Source organism: Eptesicus fuscus, chromosome 18 (genome assembly GCF_027574615.1).
Source record: "Eptesicus fuscus isolate TK198812 chromosome 18, DD_ASM_mEF_20220401, whole genome shotgun sequence".
NCBI lineage: Eukaryota > Metazoa > Chordata > Mammalia > Chiroptera > Vespertilionidae > Eptesicus > Eptesicus fuscus.
Genome location: NC_072490.1, coordinates 248,882 through 267,954, shown reverse-complemented (window position 1 = coordinate 267,954; position 19,073 = coordinate 248,882). Strand labels below are relative to the sequence as shown.

The 19,073-nt window shown below is 65.3% G+C and overlaps 1 protein-coding gene across 1 annotated transcript; it reads left to right on the top strand.

Annotated features, from left to right (window-relative positions):
- The first annotated feature begins 10,201 nt into the window (after nucleotides 1-10,201).
- Nucleotides 10,202-16,783, top strand: MYL3 (myosin light chain 3). The gene is made up of 7 exons (XM_008156024.3): nucleotides 10,202-10,475; nucleotides 13,405-13,432; nucleotides 13,560-13,709; nucleotides 14,344-14,517; nucleotides 16,223-16,300; nucleotides 16,388-16,428; nucleotides 16,593-16,783. The coding sequence occupies exons 1-6, from the start codon at nucleotides 10,212-10,214 to the stop codon at nucleotides 16,414-16,416; spliced, it is 723 nt and encodes a 240-aa protein (XP_008154246.2). The 5' UTR covers nucleotides 10,202-10,211; the 3' UTR covers nucleotides 16,417-16,428; nucleotides 16,593-16,783.
- The last annotated feature ends 2,290 nt before the right edge of the window (nucleotides 16,784-19,073 follow it).

The following is a 19,073-nucleotide window of genomic DNA, read 5'->3' as shown; positions in this document are numbered from 1 at the left end:
CCGCTCCCAGCGCGGGCTCCCGCGGAGGATGCTATTTATAACCTCTAAGAGCTTCTGCCGCTGCAAAGTTTTCTTAAACTCAAAATATCACCAAGGCCCTGGGCACGCGTTCCCGAGGCCGCCGGGCCTGCGGTTTGAAGGGACGAGGGGCCAGGAAGGAGGAGGCAGCGGGCAGGGCGTTAGCTCGACACTGGTCCTGGCTGGGCTGTGCTGGGGACCTGGGTGGGGATCCTCAGGCCTGGACACCGGGCCCTGCTTGGCCTGGAGGAGCCCGCTCGGTGGGTGGTCCTCGGTCACGCTGGGGCCAGCTCCCCGGGCCTCAGTCTCCTCTCGCCCCGAGTGCCTCGGGGGACACTGGCTCGCAAAGCCAGGGGCTGGCAGTGACACTGGGAACATCTCGCTGGGACCAGGCTGTCCAGCACCCGGCACCGAGCCTGGGCCGGCGGCACCGTGGACGTTGGCTGAACCGGCCAGAAAGGGGAAGCACTTTGGGGAAGTTTATAAAACTGTGTGTGCGAGCGACGTCCGGAGAGGGGCTGTGGCGTGCCAGAGGTCACCCAGCCCGTCCAGACCACGTGCCTTCCCAGCCCGAGGGCCCGCGAGGCTCCCAAGACAGCGAGGCTGAGGGCCCTGGCAGGACAGGTGCGTCGCCACCTCGGAGAGGGCTCCAGGGGGAACGCCAGTGGCTCTGCATAGCTCAGACACGGCCCAGGCAGCCGCAGAGTGCAGGGAGGGCAGGGTGCCCACGCCAGCTTCTGGCCCTGGTGGAAAGCAGCGGTCCTGACAGCCCGACTCGATCGTGAACTCCGTGGGGCCATGGTTTAGGCTCCTGAACCCCACTGCACCCCTTTCCTTCCTGGCCTCCTCAGCTGGTGTAGGGGTGCAGAGAACGGGAGCGCCGGCCTCAGCACCTCCCAGTGTGTCCTGTCGCCAACAGGAACACTCCCCCCTCAGCCGTCCCCACCCAACCAGCAGAGCTGCGTCCCAGCTGGAAGGCGGTCACCCCACCTCCAACGTCCATTTTCCAATTCCGACAGGACCACAGAGGGCTCTCTGGAGGAGGGGGTGGGGAGGGGCGAGGCAGTGAGGACCTAGCAGAGGAGAGGGAGGGAGAGAGAGAGAGAGAGAGAGGTGTCTGGAAACTCAGCCACTTCTCTGCCCAAAGGCCTCCCTGTGGCCCAAGGACCAGGTCGCTCACTCCTTGAACCCGAGCACCTCTGTGTGCTGGCCTGGGCTTGGGGACCTGGGCGTCCTGCTTCCAGGAGCCACTTCCCTGGGGGCTCCCCCATCTTGGGGGCCTGCTCCCTGAACCCTGGATGGCACTCGCCTCTGCCCCTGCTTCTCACTGTCTGACTGGCTCTTCCCTTCTCATCTGCCCTTCAAACGCCCCCTCCTCTCTGAGGTCTTCCTGGATTTGCCCCTCCCCGCCGCCCCCCAGGACTCCATCCTGAGAGACTGTGAGCCCTGAGGGCAGGGACTGCGTGATCTCCTGGTCCCGCTGCCTCCTCCCTGGTAGGAAATCCATCATCTCGCCCTGTCCCCCTCCGGGCCGGGGGGAGGGGGACGGGCTAGAGCTTGGACTGCAGATACCCTGCCCCCCTCACCCCCTCATCCCTTAGTTGCTATGGGGAGGCCCCTCGTCTTCTGAGCCTCAGTGTCCCTACGAGGAGGGAGGAAACAACGGGGCTCAGAAGGACCCCCCCCCCCCCCCGAGGCCGCGGACAAGCCCTGCCATGGGCTGTGAGTTCGCCTCCAGGGGCCTGTGAGGCCAGGCCATCCAGGGAAGTTCTTACTAGATTGGGGACAGCCTAAGGGGCAAAGGTTGGTGCAAGAGCGGGAGGGAGGAGACCCAGGTCCCAGGAGGCCCCAGAGTGACGGGGCTGGGGGCAGCGTGCCTGCGAGCCTCCCAAGAGCCCAACCCCCTGTACAGGGGTGAACACTCAGGTCTTGGGGAGCGGGGAGTCAGTGACGGGCCAGGACCAGAACTGGGCCCCTGCTGGCCCTGATAACCATCCCGGGACCAGCACCCTTGATCTGCTCTGGATGGGGCATGATGCGCTGTGTCCTCTAAGATGTTCACCGTCCCCCCAAACAGCCTCTCCTCGCCACCCACCTGGGCCGGGGGCTTCCCTGACCCTCAGCCCGGCTCACACCTGCCGGGCTCCTGCAGCAGAGGGTCTGGGCTGGGTGCAGGGAGCTGGGTGCCTGGCCCCCCTGTCCGTCGCTCCAGGGCCTGTATCTGGGTCCCTGGGCTGTTTGCGGGTCACTCCACATTCCCGAGTGTCTACGAATCTCTGAATCTGCTGTGGCCCCTCCTGCCCTCGAGGCCAGCTGGATGGGGACGTGCCTGCCCCCGGCCACCTCTTCCCCTGTGCCTTCCCTCTGCCTGCTCTGGAGTCCGGGATCTGGGAAAGGAATGGGTCGGGAGCCTCGCAGCGAGCCCTTTCCCACGAGAGCCGAGCCCTGACCCTGTCCTTATCTGGCCCGACTGTGCCAAGAACAACACAGATGCGGAGGCTCGCGAGCCCTAAACGTGGGGACACCGACCTCCCAGGCCCAGCTGCTCTGCTCTGGCCTCTGTTTCCCCCTGTGAACAGGGTGGGGGTGGGGTGTCCCTCCAGGGGATGGAGGAGTCGGCAACGGCAAGGTCCCAAACACCTGGCACACCCATTCCCACCCACACACGTGCACACACGCGTGCAGCCACCCAGGCCCCGCCAGGCAGGCTGCTCTGGCTCCCGATTCCTCTGGCCCCAGCCTCTCTCCTGCCTCCCAAGGCTCCCAGTTCCCACTCAGAGCTTTTTCTACTGGGAGCTAGAAGGTGTGATGTGTTAAGTGTGTGCTCGTGCAAAGGCATGTGAATGGAGCATGTGTGTGGATATGTGTGCACAGTGTATGAGCATGCATGCAAAGACATGTGCATAGCACCAGGATTTGTGTTGAAACGTGTGTGCAGAGGACTGTGTCTGTTCTCGGTCCAAGTCCTGGGGGCTAGGGCTCGTGAGTGGGGTGTGCATGTGTGTGCACGTGGACAGGTGTGCACACACACTCAGTGTGACTCCTGGTGGCCCCAGGGCTGGTGGGAAGGGACCCGGCGGGTGCAGAGTGGCAGGGACCAGCGGTACCTCCAGGGGCAGACCCAGCAGGGGAAGACGGGCCTGAGCGAGGTGCCCGCCGAGGGTGTGTGTGCCAGACAGCACCACACCTGTGGGCGGCAGGCGTATAAATACCACACAGGCAGGTCCCGGAATGGACCCTCACTATTCCTGGCCGGGGGCTGGGGCCATTTTTAACGCTGCTCCACACCCTGAGCCACAGAGGGTGTTTATGTGGCCGTTGGGGGCAAGGCCACAGCTGGGGCTGGCCGGGTGGGTGGCACAGCCTGGACCTGCTGGGCCACCACAGGTGGGGCATCTGGAGGGGACAGAGAGGGCGGCCTGCGGCTGCCATCACCTCCGTCGCCCGTCGCCCGTCGCCCCGTCGCCCTTCTCTTCACCCCACCACTGCCCTCCCTGTCGCCTGCGCTGCCTCCTTCCTGTCACTGTCCCTTCCTCGTCGGAGGCCCATCCCGTGTCCGTTTCCGGACGTTTGAGGAAGTGACAGGTGAGGACGAATCTGCCTTACGTCGTCAGTGAGGACTGAGGTGGGGGGAACGGGCCTCTCTAAGTCACAGCCCCGGGGCTCGTCCTGGAGCTGCCCCCTCCCCTGTTTCTGAGTCGTCCCTCTCTGCTCCGGGCTGTGCCACTGGTCTCGGCCGCGGCGGTCCCGGCTCCGGTTTCTGCAGCGTGGCCCCGGGCGCCAGCTCCTCCTCTCGGCCGCGTGAACGGTTTGCCTGAGACAGTCGGTCCGTCCACTCAAACAACCACCCGATTCAGACTCCCCCTCTGACGGACGGATTTTTCCCTCCTGCTAAATTTACTTGCATTTTTGACTGAATTGGCCATTCAACAGAGGTTGTGTCCACATGCCCCCACCCGCCCCGTGCCAGCGAGGAGCCGGCTCACAGAGGGACGCGCATGCAGAGCCCGAGTGCCCCCCGGCTCACACGCACTGTGGTTTATGGTCTCGTGTGACGCACACGAGCACACAGGATGACAGGCGCCCACAGGGTCACACATGTTCCCATCCTTGTGCCCCCCGGGATACATGTGAGCACACACATGTCTGCAGGATCACACACACACGCTCACACCGCATGCTGCCGTGACAGTGTCTCTGCCCTCAGGCCTATCCTGGGGAGCCTCAGGGAAATGGGGGCCTTGGGGAGCCCCGCCCGCAGCCTGGGCAGCCGGCTCCCTCCCCGAGGCCAGCTCCCCGTGCAGCCTCCTCCCCCCTCGCCGGCCTAGGTGGGTGCCTGGTCATCTCGGGCCGCTGGGCCCCTGCAGGCCTTAATAGCAGTTCCCAGACCCCGAGCCTAAAAGGGGACTCTTTTTTTTTCTTCCAAGGACAATAAATATTTGCTCTTCGGGAAACGGCTGGGGGCAGAGAACAGGGTTTGGCCCGGTGGCGGGAATGTCCAGGGCAGTTGAGGGAGGCCGCAGGCCATGCCGGGGGAGGGCTGGCCCCTCCGGAAGCCGGACCCGCAGGCGGAGCGGGGCCAGGGCCGGGGCTGCTCCTCACCTCTTTCCTCGGACCCGGCCTCAGGCCTTTGTTTTCTCCCGGCCTTTGCCCACGCCTCCTTCTCAGACCCCTGTACCTCCACCTCCCCCGAGGCCCTCTTCTGCTCCCACTCACCCGTCAGCCCGCATCCCTGTCCCGTGCTCTCGGGGTGCCTGGCCCCACCTTGCAGCCTGACTCTTTGGACTAAATAGGGGTTCAGGGTCCCCAGACGCATTTCCAATCTGCCTCCTTAGACCAGCCACCAAGGGCAGGGCCGATGTCCCCCACCAGGTCCCAGAGAGAGAGCACGCCCTTCAGACTGGGCCCCGAGATCAAGGCTCTGCCCTCCTTCCTGAAGGGCCAAGCCTGGCCCACACTGTCCCCCAGCCTGTCCCCCACGGGGCGCTGGTCCCCGGAGGCCCCTGCCTGTCCACCCCGCCCCTCTGCTCAATTGAGCTCCCAAATATAGCGGCCGTGGCCACAGCCGGCCAGGACACCACAGCCCAAGCGTCAGTCCTGGGCCGGGATCAGAGGGGCAGGGGCTGATTATAGGTCCCTGGGCCAAACCCAGGGCTTGCCTGCCAGCCCGCGGCCCTGCCACCCCCGCCCGCCCCCGAACCACAGGGTTGGAGCATCTGGTCCCGTCAGCACAGTGGGCAGAGGGCGGGGCCTGAGGGCTGTGTTTGGCTCGCAGAGGACAGAGTTGTCTGTGTGTGGCATGGGGGTGGCCAGGACAGGCTGGGACTCAGGGCAGCGGCTGTCCTCGGAACACAGCCTCACCCCCCCCCCCCCCGTGGCCATTGTACAGATGGGGAAACTGAGGCCCGGAGGAGGCAGGACCGGCCGAGGTCGAAGACCCTCAGGAGCCTCCTGCCTCCCCTTGGCCGCTCCTCCCGTCTCCCAGGGGCTGGGCTGTGCCTCCGGGAAGCAGGCCACATCCTGTCGGCGGCGGAGCAGCCCTGCTGGGAAGTCCTCCTTGGAGTCGAACTTGCACCCAAGGCTCCGGGGCGTGGGGCGGGGCCCACGTTCCCCTCCCTGGGCCCTCGTGGCTGCCTCGTGCCACCTCTAGCCAGAGTTGGGGCGTCGGTGGCCCCGTCTGTGCAGCTGGGCAGGGACAGGGCCGTGCGTGGGGCCTGCATCCATGGCACCCAGCTTGGGGCAGTGGGTGCCCGTCCATGTGGACACACCCGGGTGCCCTGCGGGGTGAGGTGCAGCCCATGGCCTACCTGTGCCCGGACCGGCTCCGGGTCCCCAGGACCTGCTGCCCAGCAACATTTGACCTACTTCTAGGCTCTGGGCCCGGCCCAGGCCTCGCTCTGACTCCTCCGGGAAGTGTGGGCCTGCGTCCCAGCCGGGGGCCGTGGGCCAGGAGGGCGGGCGGGGAGGGCCGGGCGGCTGCAGAGCCTGCGGCCGGGGACCAGGGCACGTGGGGAGCCAGACCCTCCTTCCCTGCCTCCGGCTCCTGGGCCCCAGGGACGGCCAGACCTCACCCGCCCCTCCCGGCCCTCACCCCTCCACGTGGCCACCACATTCTGAGCTCCCCGAGTTGGAACAGGCTCTGATGGGATGAGGGACATTCCTCAGGCCCCTCTGAGCAGTGCAGGGTCTGCCAAGCACTCGCCCTGCTGTGCCAGGACTTCACGCTCCACCCGCCCGCCCTTGTCTGCAGAGCAGCGGGCAGCGCCAGCCTGGGCACCCAGCAGCCCCTGTCCCGGGTCCTGGCCTGGGGTCTGGCCGTGTGTCTGTGGGTCTGGAGTCTGGGTTTAGGGTCTGGGCTTGAGGTCTGGGTCTGGCATCCTGGGATTGAGAGTCTGGGTCCCTAGCGTGGGTTTTGGTCCTGAGCTCTGGGTTCTAGGTTCTAAGGTTGGGGTTCGGTTCCTGAGACTGGGGTCTGGGTTCTGGGTTTGGGGTTCCAGGTTCCAGGTCTGCAGTGTGGGGTCTGGGGAGGGGTCCTGGGTTCTGGGTTTGGGTTCAGGATCCAAAGGCCAGTTCCTATCCCTCCGGCGCCCCCTGCTGGCTGCTCATCATGTTGTCTCACTGACCACCCCACAGGTCAGCCCCAGCTCCCCGGCTGATGGGAGTGGCTCGGAGAGCAGGCCAAGGCCGAGCTGAGGGAGTGGCAGGTGGGCAGCCAGTGGCTGCGATGCTGTCCCAGGCGCCCCCTGCTCTCCCAGAACCCTCGTGGGCCAGCAAATGCCCTTCCTCCCCAATCCCCCCCCCCCCCCGCGCCCTACTCCATGGATGGGGTTTGGCAAGGGGTCCTGGTGCCCCGTGGGGAGGTGGGTACATTGAGATGTTTGGGACATTTGCTCATCCAACACGTATTGAGTGCCTACTGTATACCGGGCTCTGTTCCAGACGCTGGGGATACATAGCTCCTACACAGCTGACACTCACCGGGCGGATACACGTAAGAAACTCGAGCCCGGCCGGCGTGGCTCGGTGGTTGAGCTTCAACCTATGAACCAGGAGGTCATGGTTCAATTCCAGGTCAGGGCACATGCCCGGGTTCAATTCCCAGTAGGGGGTGTGCAGGAGGCAGCTGATCCATGATACTCTCTCATCATTGATGTTTCTATCTCTCCCTCTCCCTTCCTCTTTGAAATCAACAAAAATACATTAAAAATAAAGAAACACAATAACAAAGAAACAAGCTCATGTTAGGGTGTGCAGGGCTGGGGGGCAGGTCTGGGGGGCGGCATGTCGCGGAGACCAGCGGTGACAGGAGCACGCGGGGGCCGGGGTCTAAGCCCGGGTCCCCGGGGGAGGGAACGTCGGTGCAAAGGCAGGGAGGCTGGGAGAACCGGGAGGAGGCCAGTGTGGCCAGGGGTCTCCTGCCTCTATTCACAGGGTCCTCAGAAATCAGGCCCACCTCTTCCCAGCATTCCCTTGGCTATGCGTGTGGCCGGGGGAGGGGGCTGCCCGGAGAGGGCTCTGGAATGTGGCCCCGACAGGACCACCACCCGGACACGAGCTGGAAGAGCCCAAGGGGTCGGATCCAGGCCCCTCCCCAAGGCCCTGGGCTCCCAGGACCCCGGGCCCTGCCTGGGTCTTGCCTGCTGGGCTGTCGTTCCTGAAGCTCCGGCTGGGACCTGGGAGCGAGGTGAGAGCCAGGCCCCGGTGTGGGCTGTCCTTGCTGCCCACCCTTCCCTCTCTCACTGCTCCCCTTCCCGGTCCACCTGGCCGCCCCCCGCCTGGCTCTTGGCCTCAGCAGCCAATCCTGCCGGCAGCCCAGGGGGTGGCGTCCCTGCCAGGGGAGGTGTCAGCGGTGGTTTGACGGGTCCCCTGGGTGAGCAGGGCTCAGACCAAGGCCCAGCCCAGCCTTCGCCTGGGCCCGGGCCGGGGAGTGGAAGAGGGCTCTGTGCGGGGACCACACCCGCCCTGTGCACCAAGGAGAGGGGCCAGGACCCCCCTCTCCACGACCCCACAGGCGGAGGAAGGGGTGCTGTGTGGCTCTGCTGGGCGCCTGAGCCTGCCCATCGTGTGGCAGGACTGTGGCCCGGAGGCCTGTGTCGCTCGCCCACGGCTGCTTCCCCGACACCCCGTGGTTCCAAGGGAGGGTGGTGGGTGTCAGCAAAGCGAGGTGTGGCCCTGGCCGTGTGGCCCAGTGGGTAGAGCGTCGGCCTGCAGACGGAAGGGTCCGGGGTTCGATACCTGGGTTGCAGGCTCCTCCCCAGCCCGGGTCCAGGTCGGGTGCGAGCAGGAGGCAACCAGTCGATGTGTTTCTCTCACATCGATGTTTCTCTGTCTCTCCCTCTCTCTCCCACTCTCTCTAAAATCAATGGGAAATGTCCTCGGGTGAGGATTCACAACAACAAACCAAACAAAACGAGGTGGGGCCTCTGGGGGGCCCTGTGCAGTCCCCCGGCCGGGCCTCCGTTCCCCACGAGGAGCGGAAGGGGCTGTGCCTGCGGGTGGTGCGAGGGTGAGCGGCCGGGCCCCGGGCGGGCCACCCCGCGGCCTCTCCGTGTCCCCCTGGCTGCGGCTCCTCCTGGCATTTCTGGCTCGTCTCCGTGGACCCTCTCCCACCGCCTTCCTCATCCTCGTGCCAAACATCTGGAAGAAAGTGAAACACTTGCTCCCCCGGCACCGGATGCTGTCAGGGTTCCAGAAGGAGGACACTCTGCCTCCAGATGCGGGAGGAATGTCCCGGGTCCCAGCTCGGAGGGCCCCCCCCGGACTGCTGTCCCCTCAGGAGGCTGTGACAGGGAGAGACGGGGCCCAGCAGGCGGGGGGGGGGGGGGACGACACTGGCAGATCCTCCCTTCGGGCTCCAGCCCCAGCCCCACACCCAGGACGGTCCCAGGGGTCTGGGCTGGAAGGGGGGGCATTGCCTCTGAAGTTTCTATCAAAGGCTCCAGGCACTTAAAATAACAGGGACACCTCCTCCTACCCCCGCCCCCGCCCCCCGGACACGGGCAAGGAATGGGCCCAATGTGTTTGCAAGATGTCCCTGTGCTCAGTTGTGTGCCTGGAAGGGCCTCGGCCGCCTCAGCTTCCCTGCCCCCCTCCCCAGCGGTGGCCAGCCGGCTTCCCTGTCTGCTGGCTGGGGGCTGGGCCCTCCAGGGTGGGCATGAGGGCGGGAACTAGGGGTGAGCATCCCGACCTGGGCAGCAGGGGCAAACCTCACCCACCCCCGGGGTCCCTCAGAGAGGCGGACTGCCCAGGTCCACCCCAAAGGCTGGCAGAGGGAAATGGGGGGCCTGGGAGCAGCACCCGAGAGGGCTTCCTGGAAGAGGGGGCCGTGGGCCAGGCCTCGGGTGCACCAGGCAGAGGCGAGGCAAGGGCGTCGGGCAGAGGGTGCAGCCTGCACAGGGGTCTGGCGGGGAGCAGGCCTGTGGCATGTGGGGCGGGCGTGTGGCGGGGGCTGTGGGAGAGGCAATGAGAAGTGAGGGTGAGACGGAGAAATAGCCTCAGGGCCTGGTGGGTGCTGAGCTGGAGGCTGGGGGCTGTTAGCTGGTGGCTGGGCTGGCCCCGCCCTCCAGACAGAGGCACCCATTCGGGGTGTTCCCGAGCCCTCAGACTCACGGCTGGGGCTGCAGCTGCCTGAGAGCCGTGACACTCACTCACGGACACACGGACACACAGACAAGCACACACAGAGACGGCACCGGCGCACACGGAGCCCACCCCTAAAGACACCCAGGAAACACGCACAGACCCCCCACGGGCACACAGAGCCCGCCCCGAACACACCCCAGGCCCACAGACAGCCCCCCTCTGTGCCGGTGCAGGCAGACACCTGGGGATTCGGTGCACAGGTGGGAAGTTGAGCTCGAGAGGGGCCTCAGGTGACTGAGTCCTCCTGCTCCCACCCAGCACCCAGCACCCAGCACCCAGCACCCAGCACATAGCACACACTTGGGGGGCCTCTGCACCTGCTGAACGCGGGGCCTGGCTGGGCCTGGCGGTGCTTTCAGGGTGTGCCTGTGTGCTGAGCAGCAGCTTCTGTCCTCCCCTCCCCCTCCCCCTCCCTCCTCAACAGGTGATTGGGGGGAGTGGACAGCCCTCCCTCTCCCTACGGCTCCTGAGCCTGAACAATGCCCTCCCCAGGCCCCAAAATAGCCCCTGAGCCCGGCCAGTGTCCTTTTATGGCCCTGTCCCTATTGTGCATGCAGGGGTGGGGCTGGGGGCATGAGGTGCCCAGACCAGATAAAGGCCAAGGGCAGGAGACACCCCTATCCGCTCTCTGCTTCCTTCTCTCCTCGTCCGTCTGGGTGCGTACGGCCCCCATGGCCCCCAAAAAGCCAGAGCCCAAGAAGGAGGAGGCCAAGGCGGCCCCCAAGGCGGCAGCGGCTCCGGCGGCGGCTCCCGCTCCCGCTGCCCCTCAGCCCGAGGCCCCCAAGGAGAACGAGTTTGATGCCTCCAAGGTCAAGGTGGGTGTGGGGGCCGGGGTTTGGCAGGAAGGACAGGGCAGGCAAATGGATCCCAAAGTGGACCGACCCAGGACAGGCCGGGCTCAGAAAGTGAGCAGGAGCTGATGCTGGAAGCTTCTGCCAGACAAGCCCTGGGCTTGGGGCCTCAGGCAGGCTTGGAGGGCGGGAGGGGGGGCAGCCAGCAGGAGGGGGGCAGCCAGCAGGAGGGGGGCAGCCAGCAGGAGGGGGGCAGGAGGGGGGCAGCCAGCAGGAGGGGGGCAGCCAGCAGGAGGGGGGCAGCCAGCAGGAGGGGGGCAGCCAGCAAGAGGGGGGCAGGAGGGGGGCAGGAGGGGGGCAGCCAGCAGGAGGGGGGCAGGAGGGGGGCAGCCAGCAGGAGGGGGGCAGCCAGCAGGAGGGGGGCAGCCAGCAAGAGGGGGGCAGCCAGCAGGAGGGGGGCAGCCAGCAGGAGGGGGGCAGCCAGCAGGAGGACCCCCAGTGCCGCTGAAGGAGTGTCCTTTTGGTGGCTTTGGAACCTGACTCTCCCTCGCCCTTCTCCCTGGACCTCGCTCACATCCTTGGGGGACCCTGGAGCCGCGGCCCCCACCCTGCAGCAGGCAGGGAGCCTCTCCGTCCTGCGGTGGGCAGATGGGGTGGGGACCAGAGGAAGCAAGGCCCCGCCCAGGCTGGGTCACACTCCCCCCTGCCAGGTGCCTGAGCCCCAGAGCCGGAGGGCCTCGGCTCTGAGGTGGGGATTGGGGTTCAGGCAGGAAGCCGGGCTCACGCTGTGGCCAGTGGTCCCAGGAGCCCTCGGGGCTGGGAGGCTTTCTCAGAGGCTAAACTTGGAGGAGCAGCCGTGACTCCCACCTGTGGCATCCGCATAGCGGCACGCACCCTGCACCGCCCGCTCCCCGCCCTCCGCCTCCCGGCGGCTCCCAGCCCGTGCTCGGCTGCCGGCTGAGGCAGAGCCCGGGCCCCTCAGGACCCCCACAGGCCGCCCAGGCCCTCAGCGCCTCTGCACAGACCCTCCCGCCGGGAGGACACGGTGCGAGCCCCTCCCCCGCTCGGGCCTGTGTTCTCAGCCGTGGACGGGGCAGTAGCCGTCCGCCCAGCTGTGGGCACCTTCACAGCCGTGTGCCTGGCGTTGGCTCCTGACCCCGGCCCCTCTCCCTGCTGGCTTGTGTCCATTTCCCCTGGTGAAGGTCACCTGGGCCCAGGGTGCCTCGGATCTGAGGTTGGCACACTCCCCTCTACAAGGAGGGAACGGTGAGGCCCCTCATGTGCCCTTGACCCCACCTCGGGCTGGTGAGGGGTGGTGAGGGGGCGATGTGGGGGTGGTGAGGGGTGGTGAGGGGGTGATGTGGGGGTGGTGGGGAGTGGTGAGGAGGTGGTGAGGGGGTGGTGAGGGGTGGGGGGTGGTGGTGGGGGTGGGGGGTGGTGAGGGGCTGGTGGGAGTGGTGAGGGGGTGATGAGGGGGTGGTGAGGGGTGGGTGGTGGGGGGGTGGGGAGTGGTGAGGAGGTGGTGAGGGGTGGTGGGGGGTGGTGGGAGTGGTGGGGAGTGGTGAGGAGGTGGTGGGGAGTGGTGAGGGGGTGGTGAGGGGTGGTGGGGGGTGGTGGGAGTGGTGGGGAGTGGTGAGGAGGTGGTGGGGGGTGGTGGGGGGCTGGTGGGAGTGGTGAGGGGTGGTGAGGGGGTGGTGAAGGGTGGGGGGTGGTGAGGGGCTGGTGGGGAGTGGTGAGGAGGTGGTGAGGGGTGGTGGGGGGTGGTGGGGGGCTGGTGGGAGTGGTGAGGGGGTGATGAGGGGGTGGTGAGGGGTGGGAGTGGTGAGGGGGTGGTGGGGAGTGGTGAGGAGGTGGTGAGGGGTGGTGGGGGGTGGTGGGAGTGGTGGGGACGTGGTGGGGGGTGGTGGGGGGCTGGTGGGAGTGGTGAGGGGGTGATGAGGGGGTGGTGAGGGGTGGTGGGGGTGTGGGGGTGGTGGGGGTGGTGGGGGGGTGGGGAGTGGCTTCGTCAGCAGGCTTCCTGTGGAGAGCTTGGCAGGGCCGGCGCCATGGCAGGGCCGGGCAGGGCGCTCCCCTCGCTGCTGTGCTCTGTGGAGGTTGGTGGGGCCCTGAGGGAGCAGCAGGGGGAGAGGTGCCCTTCGTGATCCCCTCCCCCAAGCTCCTTTCCCTCCTGCGACCTTGACCTTGGGGCAGTGACTGCCGTGATAAAAATAGACCTGGTATCGGGTGAGGAGGGGGCGACCAGGAGGAGAGCGGGTCCCAGGAGGCCTCTGGCCTCAGGTGGCCCCGATGTCGCCTCAGCAGCACCCCTGGCTCGGCTGTGCTGCGTGGGGGGGAGGGTGGGGCTGCCCTGCCCTCATGGGTGGGGGGTGCAGGGCCCAGGTGTAGGCAGGGCCACGTGAGCGACAGTGCCCAGCCTTGAGGGCTCTGTGAGGGGCAGACACACATACACACGTGTGTGTGAACGCACACGAATGCACACATGCACACCACGCGCACACACACACACACACACACACACACCCTGTGGGGATGAGCCCCCATCGCACTCCTGTGGCCGGGCCCGCCCCCTGCGTGCAGGCACGGGGGTGGCAAAGCCAGGCTGGTTTGCTCTGTGGCTTCAGGCACAGCTGCCCAGGACCAGGGCCATCAGGTAAGGCCCCTGAGCTGGGGGCTCGGGGCACCAGGCCTCCCTCCTCACCACTTCCACCAGGTGTCGGGGTCCACTCAGAGCGAAGGCCCTCGCTGGCAGGTGGGGAGGGTAAGGGGGCAGGGGGAGTCAGGGTGGACCGTGGGGGGTCCCGAGTGATGGAGGCTGGGGTGCGGGAATGGGGACAGGGTGGGACGGCTGAGGAGTTGAGGTCTGCGTCTGGCCACAGAGTGACCCGGTGGAGGCCTGGCCCCACCCTCTGAGGCATCTTTGGGGTCTCCTTTCATTTGGGGGGTCTCCTTTCAGATCGAGTTCACCCCGGAGCAGATTGAAGGTGAGTGGGGTCTGGACCCTGGGGCTGCAGGGTTGGGCCTGGGGCCCCCCTCTGAGAGTCCTGCCAGGTTTGGGGGCTCGCGGGGGGCTGGCTGGGGGTGTCCACAGCTCGCGCACCCTCCCGGTAGAGTTCAAGGAAGCCTTCATGCTGTTTGACCGCACGCCCAAGTGCGAGATGAAGATCACCTACGGACAGTGCGGCGACGTCCTGCGGGCGCTGGGCCAGAACCCCACGCAGGCCGAGGTGCTCCGCGTGCTGGGGAAGCCGAAGCAGGAAGGTCGGACACCCGCCGAGAGCGCCCCTTAGTGCCGGTCCCCGAGACTGCGGGGGGGGGGGGCTGCCACGTGGGGTGGGGCCTGGGAACCTGCTGTGCACTGTCCTCCGTTGTCTGGACGGGGACACAGGCCGGTCTCCGGGAAGCTGACAGGTGGCGAGGGCCGCTGGCTGGCTGTCCCCTGGCCCCGGGCTGAGGCACCAGGCCTCCTGGTCCTCGGGGGCTGACCACGTGCAGACCAGGCTCCCTCTGCCCTCCTGGGCCCCTGGCATCTCGGTGGATTAGGCCGCAGAGGGCGGCTTGCTTTGCCCCAGGGAGGCGTGGTTCCAAAGCCCCGGGAAGGCCGCCGCTGGCTGAGCTGCGCCTGACCCACCGCAGGGGCAGGGAGGGGGTCGAGAAGAAGCTGGACCAGCAAGGACTGTTCCCCGAAGGAGGGCGGGGGTGCCGGGCGAGCCGGTGGGGTGCCCCTACAGCAAACGCCTCGGGAACAGCCGGGCTGCGTGAGGACGCCTTTCGGGGTGACTGAAGCGCCGCGGGGGTGGCGGGCTGTGTGAATGGCTAACTGTGCGGCGCGCTCTGGGGACTGGGGGGCCGGGGGGGGGGGGGGGGGCCTGGCACCGGGACCATCTCTCCACAGACCTGAGCACCAAGACGATGGACTTCGACACGTTCCTGCCCATGCTGCAGCACATCGCCAAGAGCAAGGACACGGGCACCTACGAGGACTTCGTCGAGGGGCTGCGGGTCTTCGACAAGGAGGGCAACGGCACCGTCATGGGCGCCGAGCTGCGCCACGTGCTGGCCACGCTGGGTGAGGGCGGCCCCCTCCGGGGGGAGCCGCTGGTCACGGGCTCCCAGGTCTGACACAGTCAAGGCGCCCCTGTGGCGAGTGACAGAAATGGGGGGCGCGGGGGGCTAGACCTTTAGGGGAATGGAGGAAGCGTGTTGGTGCCGCTCGCAGAACCCAAGGGAGACGGGAGCAGCTCTGGGCTCGGGTGGGGCAAGTGGGGCCCCCAGGAGGCTCAGCTCAGTCTCGGGGTTCACTGCCTCAAGGTCAAGACCCAGAGCCATGCCACCTGGTGGCCGAGTAGGTCACGTGCCTGCATCAGGGCATCCTGATCCCACTGTCAGGTGCCTGGCTGGAGGGGTGCCTCCTGCTGAAACAGACTTTTCCTGCAGCAAATGCTTCTTGAGCACCTACTGTGTGCCCAGACCTGTGCTGGTCTCTAGGGTTATGTGTGCGTGAGTGTGTATGAGTGTGTGCTAGTGTGTGCATGGGTTTGTGAGTGTGAGAGTGTGTATATGTATATGTGTGTGAGTGTGTGTGTGAGTGTGCACGCGTGTGTATATCTATGTGTGTACATGTGTATATCTATGTGTGTATGTGTGTGCATGTGTGCGTGTGTGTACGCGTGTATATGTATATGTGTGCACGTGAGTATGTGTGTGAGTGAGTGTGTGTATGTATATGTGTGAGTGTGCACGCGTGTGTATATCTATGTGTGTACATGTGTATATCTATGTGTGTATGTGTTCATGTGTGCGTGTGTATATGTGCATGTGTGCACGTGTGTGCATGTGAGTATATGTGTGTATGTGTATATGTATATGTGTGCGAGTATGTGTGTGAGTGTGCACATGTGTGTATATCTATGTGTGTACGTGTGTATATCTATGTGTGTATATCTATGTGTGTGCATGTGTGCGTGTGTGCACGTATATGTGTGCACGTGTGTGCATGTGAGTGTGTATGAGTGTGTGCTAGTGTGTGCATGGGTTTGTGAGTGTGAGAGTGTGTATATGTATATGTGTGTGAGTGTGTGTATATGTATATGTGTGTACGTGTGTATATCTATGTGTGTATGTGTTCATATGTGTGCGTGTGTATATGTATATGTGTGCATGTGTGTATGTGTGTGAGTATATGTGTGAGTGTGCACGCATGTGTACATCTATGTGTGTACGTGTGTACACATGTGTGCATGTGTGTATATGTATATATGTGCACATATGTGCATGTGAGTATGTGTGTATATGCATATGTGTGCACGTGTATGCATGTGAGTATGTGTGTATGTGTGTATGCGTGTGGCTGGGCGTGGGAGAAACTGCAGCTGGCCTTCCAGGACGGCAACAGCACAGCACACACACACGAAAGCTCCGAGACGGGAAGGTGCCCGACTTGCCTGGGCAAGGGCGGTCCCCTCCACAGTCACCCTGCTCCCCGGACCCCAGCTGTACCCCCGCCAGCCTCGTGGGGACAGAGGGGGGTGCACAGCGACTTGAATACCGAGATGGCTTTATGGACAGAGCCAGGCTCGGGGGCACCGGGCCTGCACCCCAGGCCCTGCCCTTCTTGACTTGTCACTGATTCTCCTGGACTCGGAAACGAGGGTCATGGCCGAGGCCTGGGAGCCGAGGGCAGTGCCCACAGAGCACCCGGGAGGCAGAGCCGCATTAGAGGCCCACGCGTCCTCCCTTCCCTCCCACACGGCTGACGCTGCTCCCACCCCCAGGCGAGAGGCTGACGGAGGACGAGGTGGAGAAGCTGATGGCCGGGCAGGAGGACTCCAATGGCTGCATCAACTACGAAGGTGGGCGCGGCGGGAGGGGGCCCCCTGGGGGGGCCTGGGGCCCGGGCTGCCCAGGGCCGAACCTGCACTCGCCTCCCTTCCCTCCAGCGTTCGTGAAGCACATCATGGCCAGCTGAGCCTGCCCCCAGGTGAGCCCCCTCAGGCCTGCTGGCCCCCCGCCGGCCCAGCCTGTGTCCCCTCGGCTCTGCCCCCCTCCCTGCCTCCGCCTCCCCATCGCACCAACTCCGTTCCCAGTCGACACCCTGCTGCCTGGCTTGGCTCCTTCACTGATGACTGTGCCCTTTGCCCTCAGGGAGCCCCGGGAGGCCCTGCTGGGACAGCACGTGATGTTGGCATCGGTGGCCGGGAGCTGCGGGAAGGAGGGGAAGGAGGGAGCCGTGGAGGCCCCGCAGCTCTGCAGCACCCGCCCCCTGCCTCCCGCCTGTCAGGCCGCATGCCCCTGTGACTGTCCCCACGCCCTGGAGCCTGAATAAACGCCTCCCTCCCTCCCTTCCTCTGGCCTTCCTCCCTCCCCTGCCCCTCCTTGCTCTCGTTCGTCCTCCCTCTCTGGGGCCCTCTGGCTTCTCTGAACGCCATGGGCCAGTGAGCCCTGGACACAGCAAAGGGAGTCCTTCTGAAAGCTGCTCACAGACCCAAACCTCCCATCGAACCTCATCCGATCCAAACGGCCCCGTCGCCGTGCCAATGCTGAGCCTGCCCCTCCCCGCCCCAAGGCACCGGGGGAGGAGCAGGGCTGACCTAGAAGAGACCTGGGTGCCCCCTGGCTCTGTGCCCTCCCCCTATGGAGACAGCAGCCCTGGGTGGCCCCCGGGAGCCCGAGAGCACTGTCTGAGCTTCGCGTTCCGTAACCGGCCGTGAGGGCCCAGGGCCCAGAGCCACCATGACACAGGCGGGGACGCGAGGCCCAGCAGGCAGTGGCCTCGCCCGTCAGTGGGGAGTGCAGCAGGGCAGGACCTGACCGTGCCCAGCTGTCAGGGCTGAAGAGGCCTGAGGCCCCTGCCTGACTCGGGTGGGGAAACCGAGGCACTCGCCTGAGGTGTGGCTCTCGCCCAGAGGAGAGGGTCTTCCGTGAGCTCCCCAGCCCTGGGCTTCTCAGCGGAAGACGAGCGTGCAGACCCCACGTGTGCAGTGACGGGGCGGGGGGGGGTGTGCACACCTTGCAAACCTCTGCCCGCCGCCACACCCTGCTCTGGGCACCCCCTTTCCTCAGAGCCCAGTGGGGAGAGCGAGGGGAGGTCTCCTGGAGGAAGAGCTGCAGAGGTTTAATGGGAGGGAGAGCAGCTGGGCCCTCGACATGGGGGCCAAGGCTCAGCGTGGGGGTGGGCCACGCAGGGCAGGAGGCAGCCGCAGGCCAGGGGACCCGGGAGGCCAGGGCAGCCCCTCGGGGTGCAGGCCCATGGCCTCATGTGGGGTGAGTGCACCGGCGTGTGCGTATGTGGGTGCGTGGGTCAGGCTGCCTGAGGGTTGGGGTGGTGTGGACGTCGGCTTGCGAGTGAGCCAGGACTAGTGTGTGAATGCATGTGGGGAGTGTCAGCCGTGTGTGGGGGAGTCCTGTGGGGGTGAGTGTGCCTGCAGCGCCCCCTGCGTCTTCCTGCTATTCTCTCAGCGTTAATTGAGCACCTACTACGTGCCCGGCAATTAAAACCCTGCCCTGCAGAGCCACACAAACCGGCAGATAGCTGAGCGTTGAGTGTGTCAGCTGTGGTAAAGGCTGAGGAGGAACCGAGTGAGGAAGGGGCTGTGCGGTCGGTGTGTGTGTGTGTGTGTGCGTGTGTGTGTGTGTGTGCGCGTGTGTGTGTGCGTGTGCGTGTGTGCATGAGAGAGAGAGAGAGAGAGAGACAGAGAGAGGTAGGGGGAGAGGGCGAGAGAGAGGGAGAGAGTTGGGAGGTGTTGACATGTTAAACAATGAGGCTAGTGATTATCTGAGAAGCTCATAGTTGGGCAAAAATGTAAGAGGAGATACTATCCAGAATACATAAAGAATTCCTGTAACTCAACAAAATGAACAACCCAATTGAAAATAGGCAAAGGATCGGAATAGACTTTCTCCAAAGAAGCTGCACAAACAGCCAATCAGCACATGAAGACGCTTCACACTGATCACTAGCAAAATGCAAATGAAACTACAATGAGATGACACTTGGCACCCACTGGGATGGCTAGCCCCGCCCCCGCCCTCCCCCCCCCGCCCCCAAAACACACAAGAAAATACCCATGTTGACATCATTAGATAAACCGGAGCCCTAAGGATGGTGGCAGCCAGGGGCTGGGGAGCGCGGCTGGGGCGTCACAAACGTGAGGAGAGTCAGGGTGTCTTGGGTGGGGCTTCCCAGAGGTGGTGCAGCTGCTATGGAAACAGTGGGGGGGGGGTCCTCAAAAAACGGAAAAGGTAATTACCATGTGACCCAGCAGTCCCCCTTCTCAGCTCAAACCCCAGAGGACGGGCAGCGGGGCCGAGGAGATGTCACACGCCATGTCGCCGCGGCGTTATTCACGGGTGCCCGTCGGCAGGCGAAGGGCAACCACAGGGCGGTCTGTTCCTGCAGACGCGCTCAGCTCTGCAGAGGAAGGGGATTCCGACACGTGCTACCACCCGGGTGAACTTCGAGGGCATCACGCTAAGTGAAATAAGCCAGTCCCAGAAGGGCCCATATTCTGGATGATCCCACTTCCCAGAGGTGCCTGGAGAGTTAAATTCACGGAGACGGAAAGCAGGATGGTGGCTGCCAGGGGCTGGGGAGCGGGGCTGGGCGTCTGGGGAAAGAAAACAAAA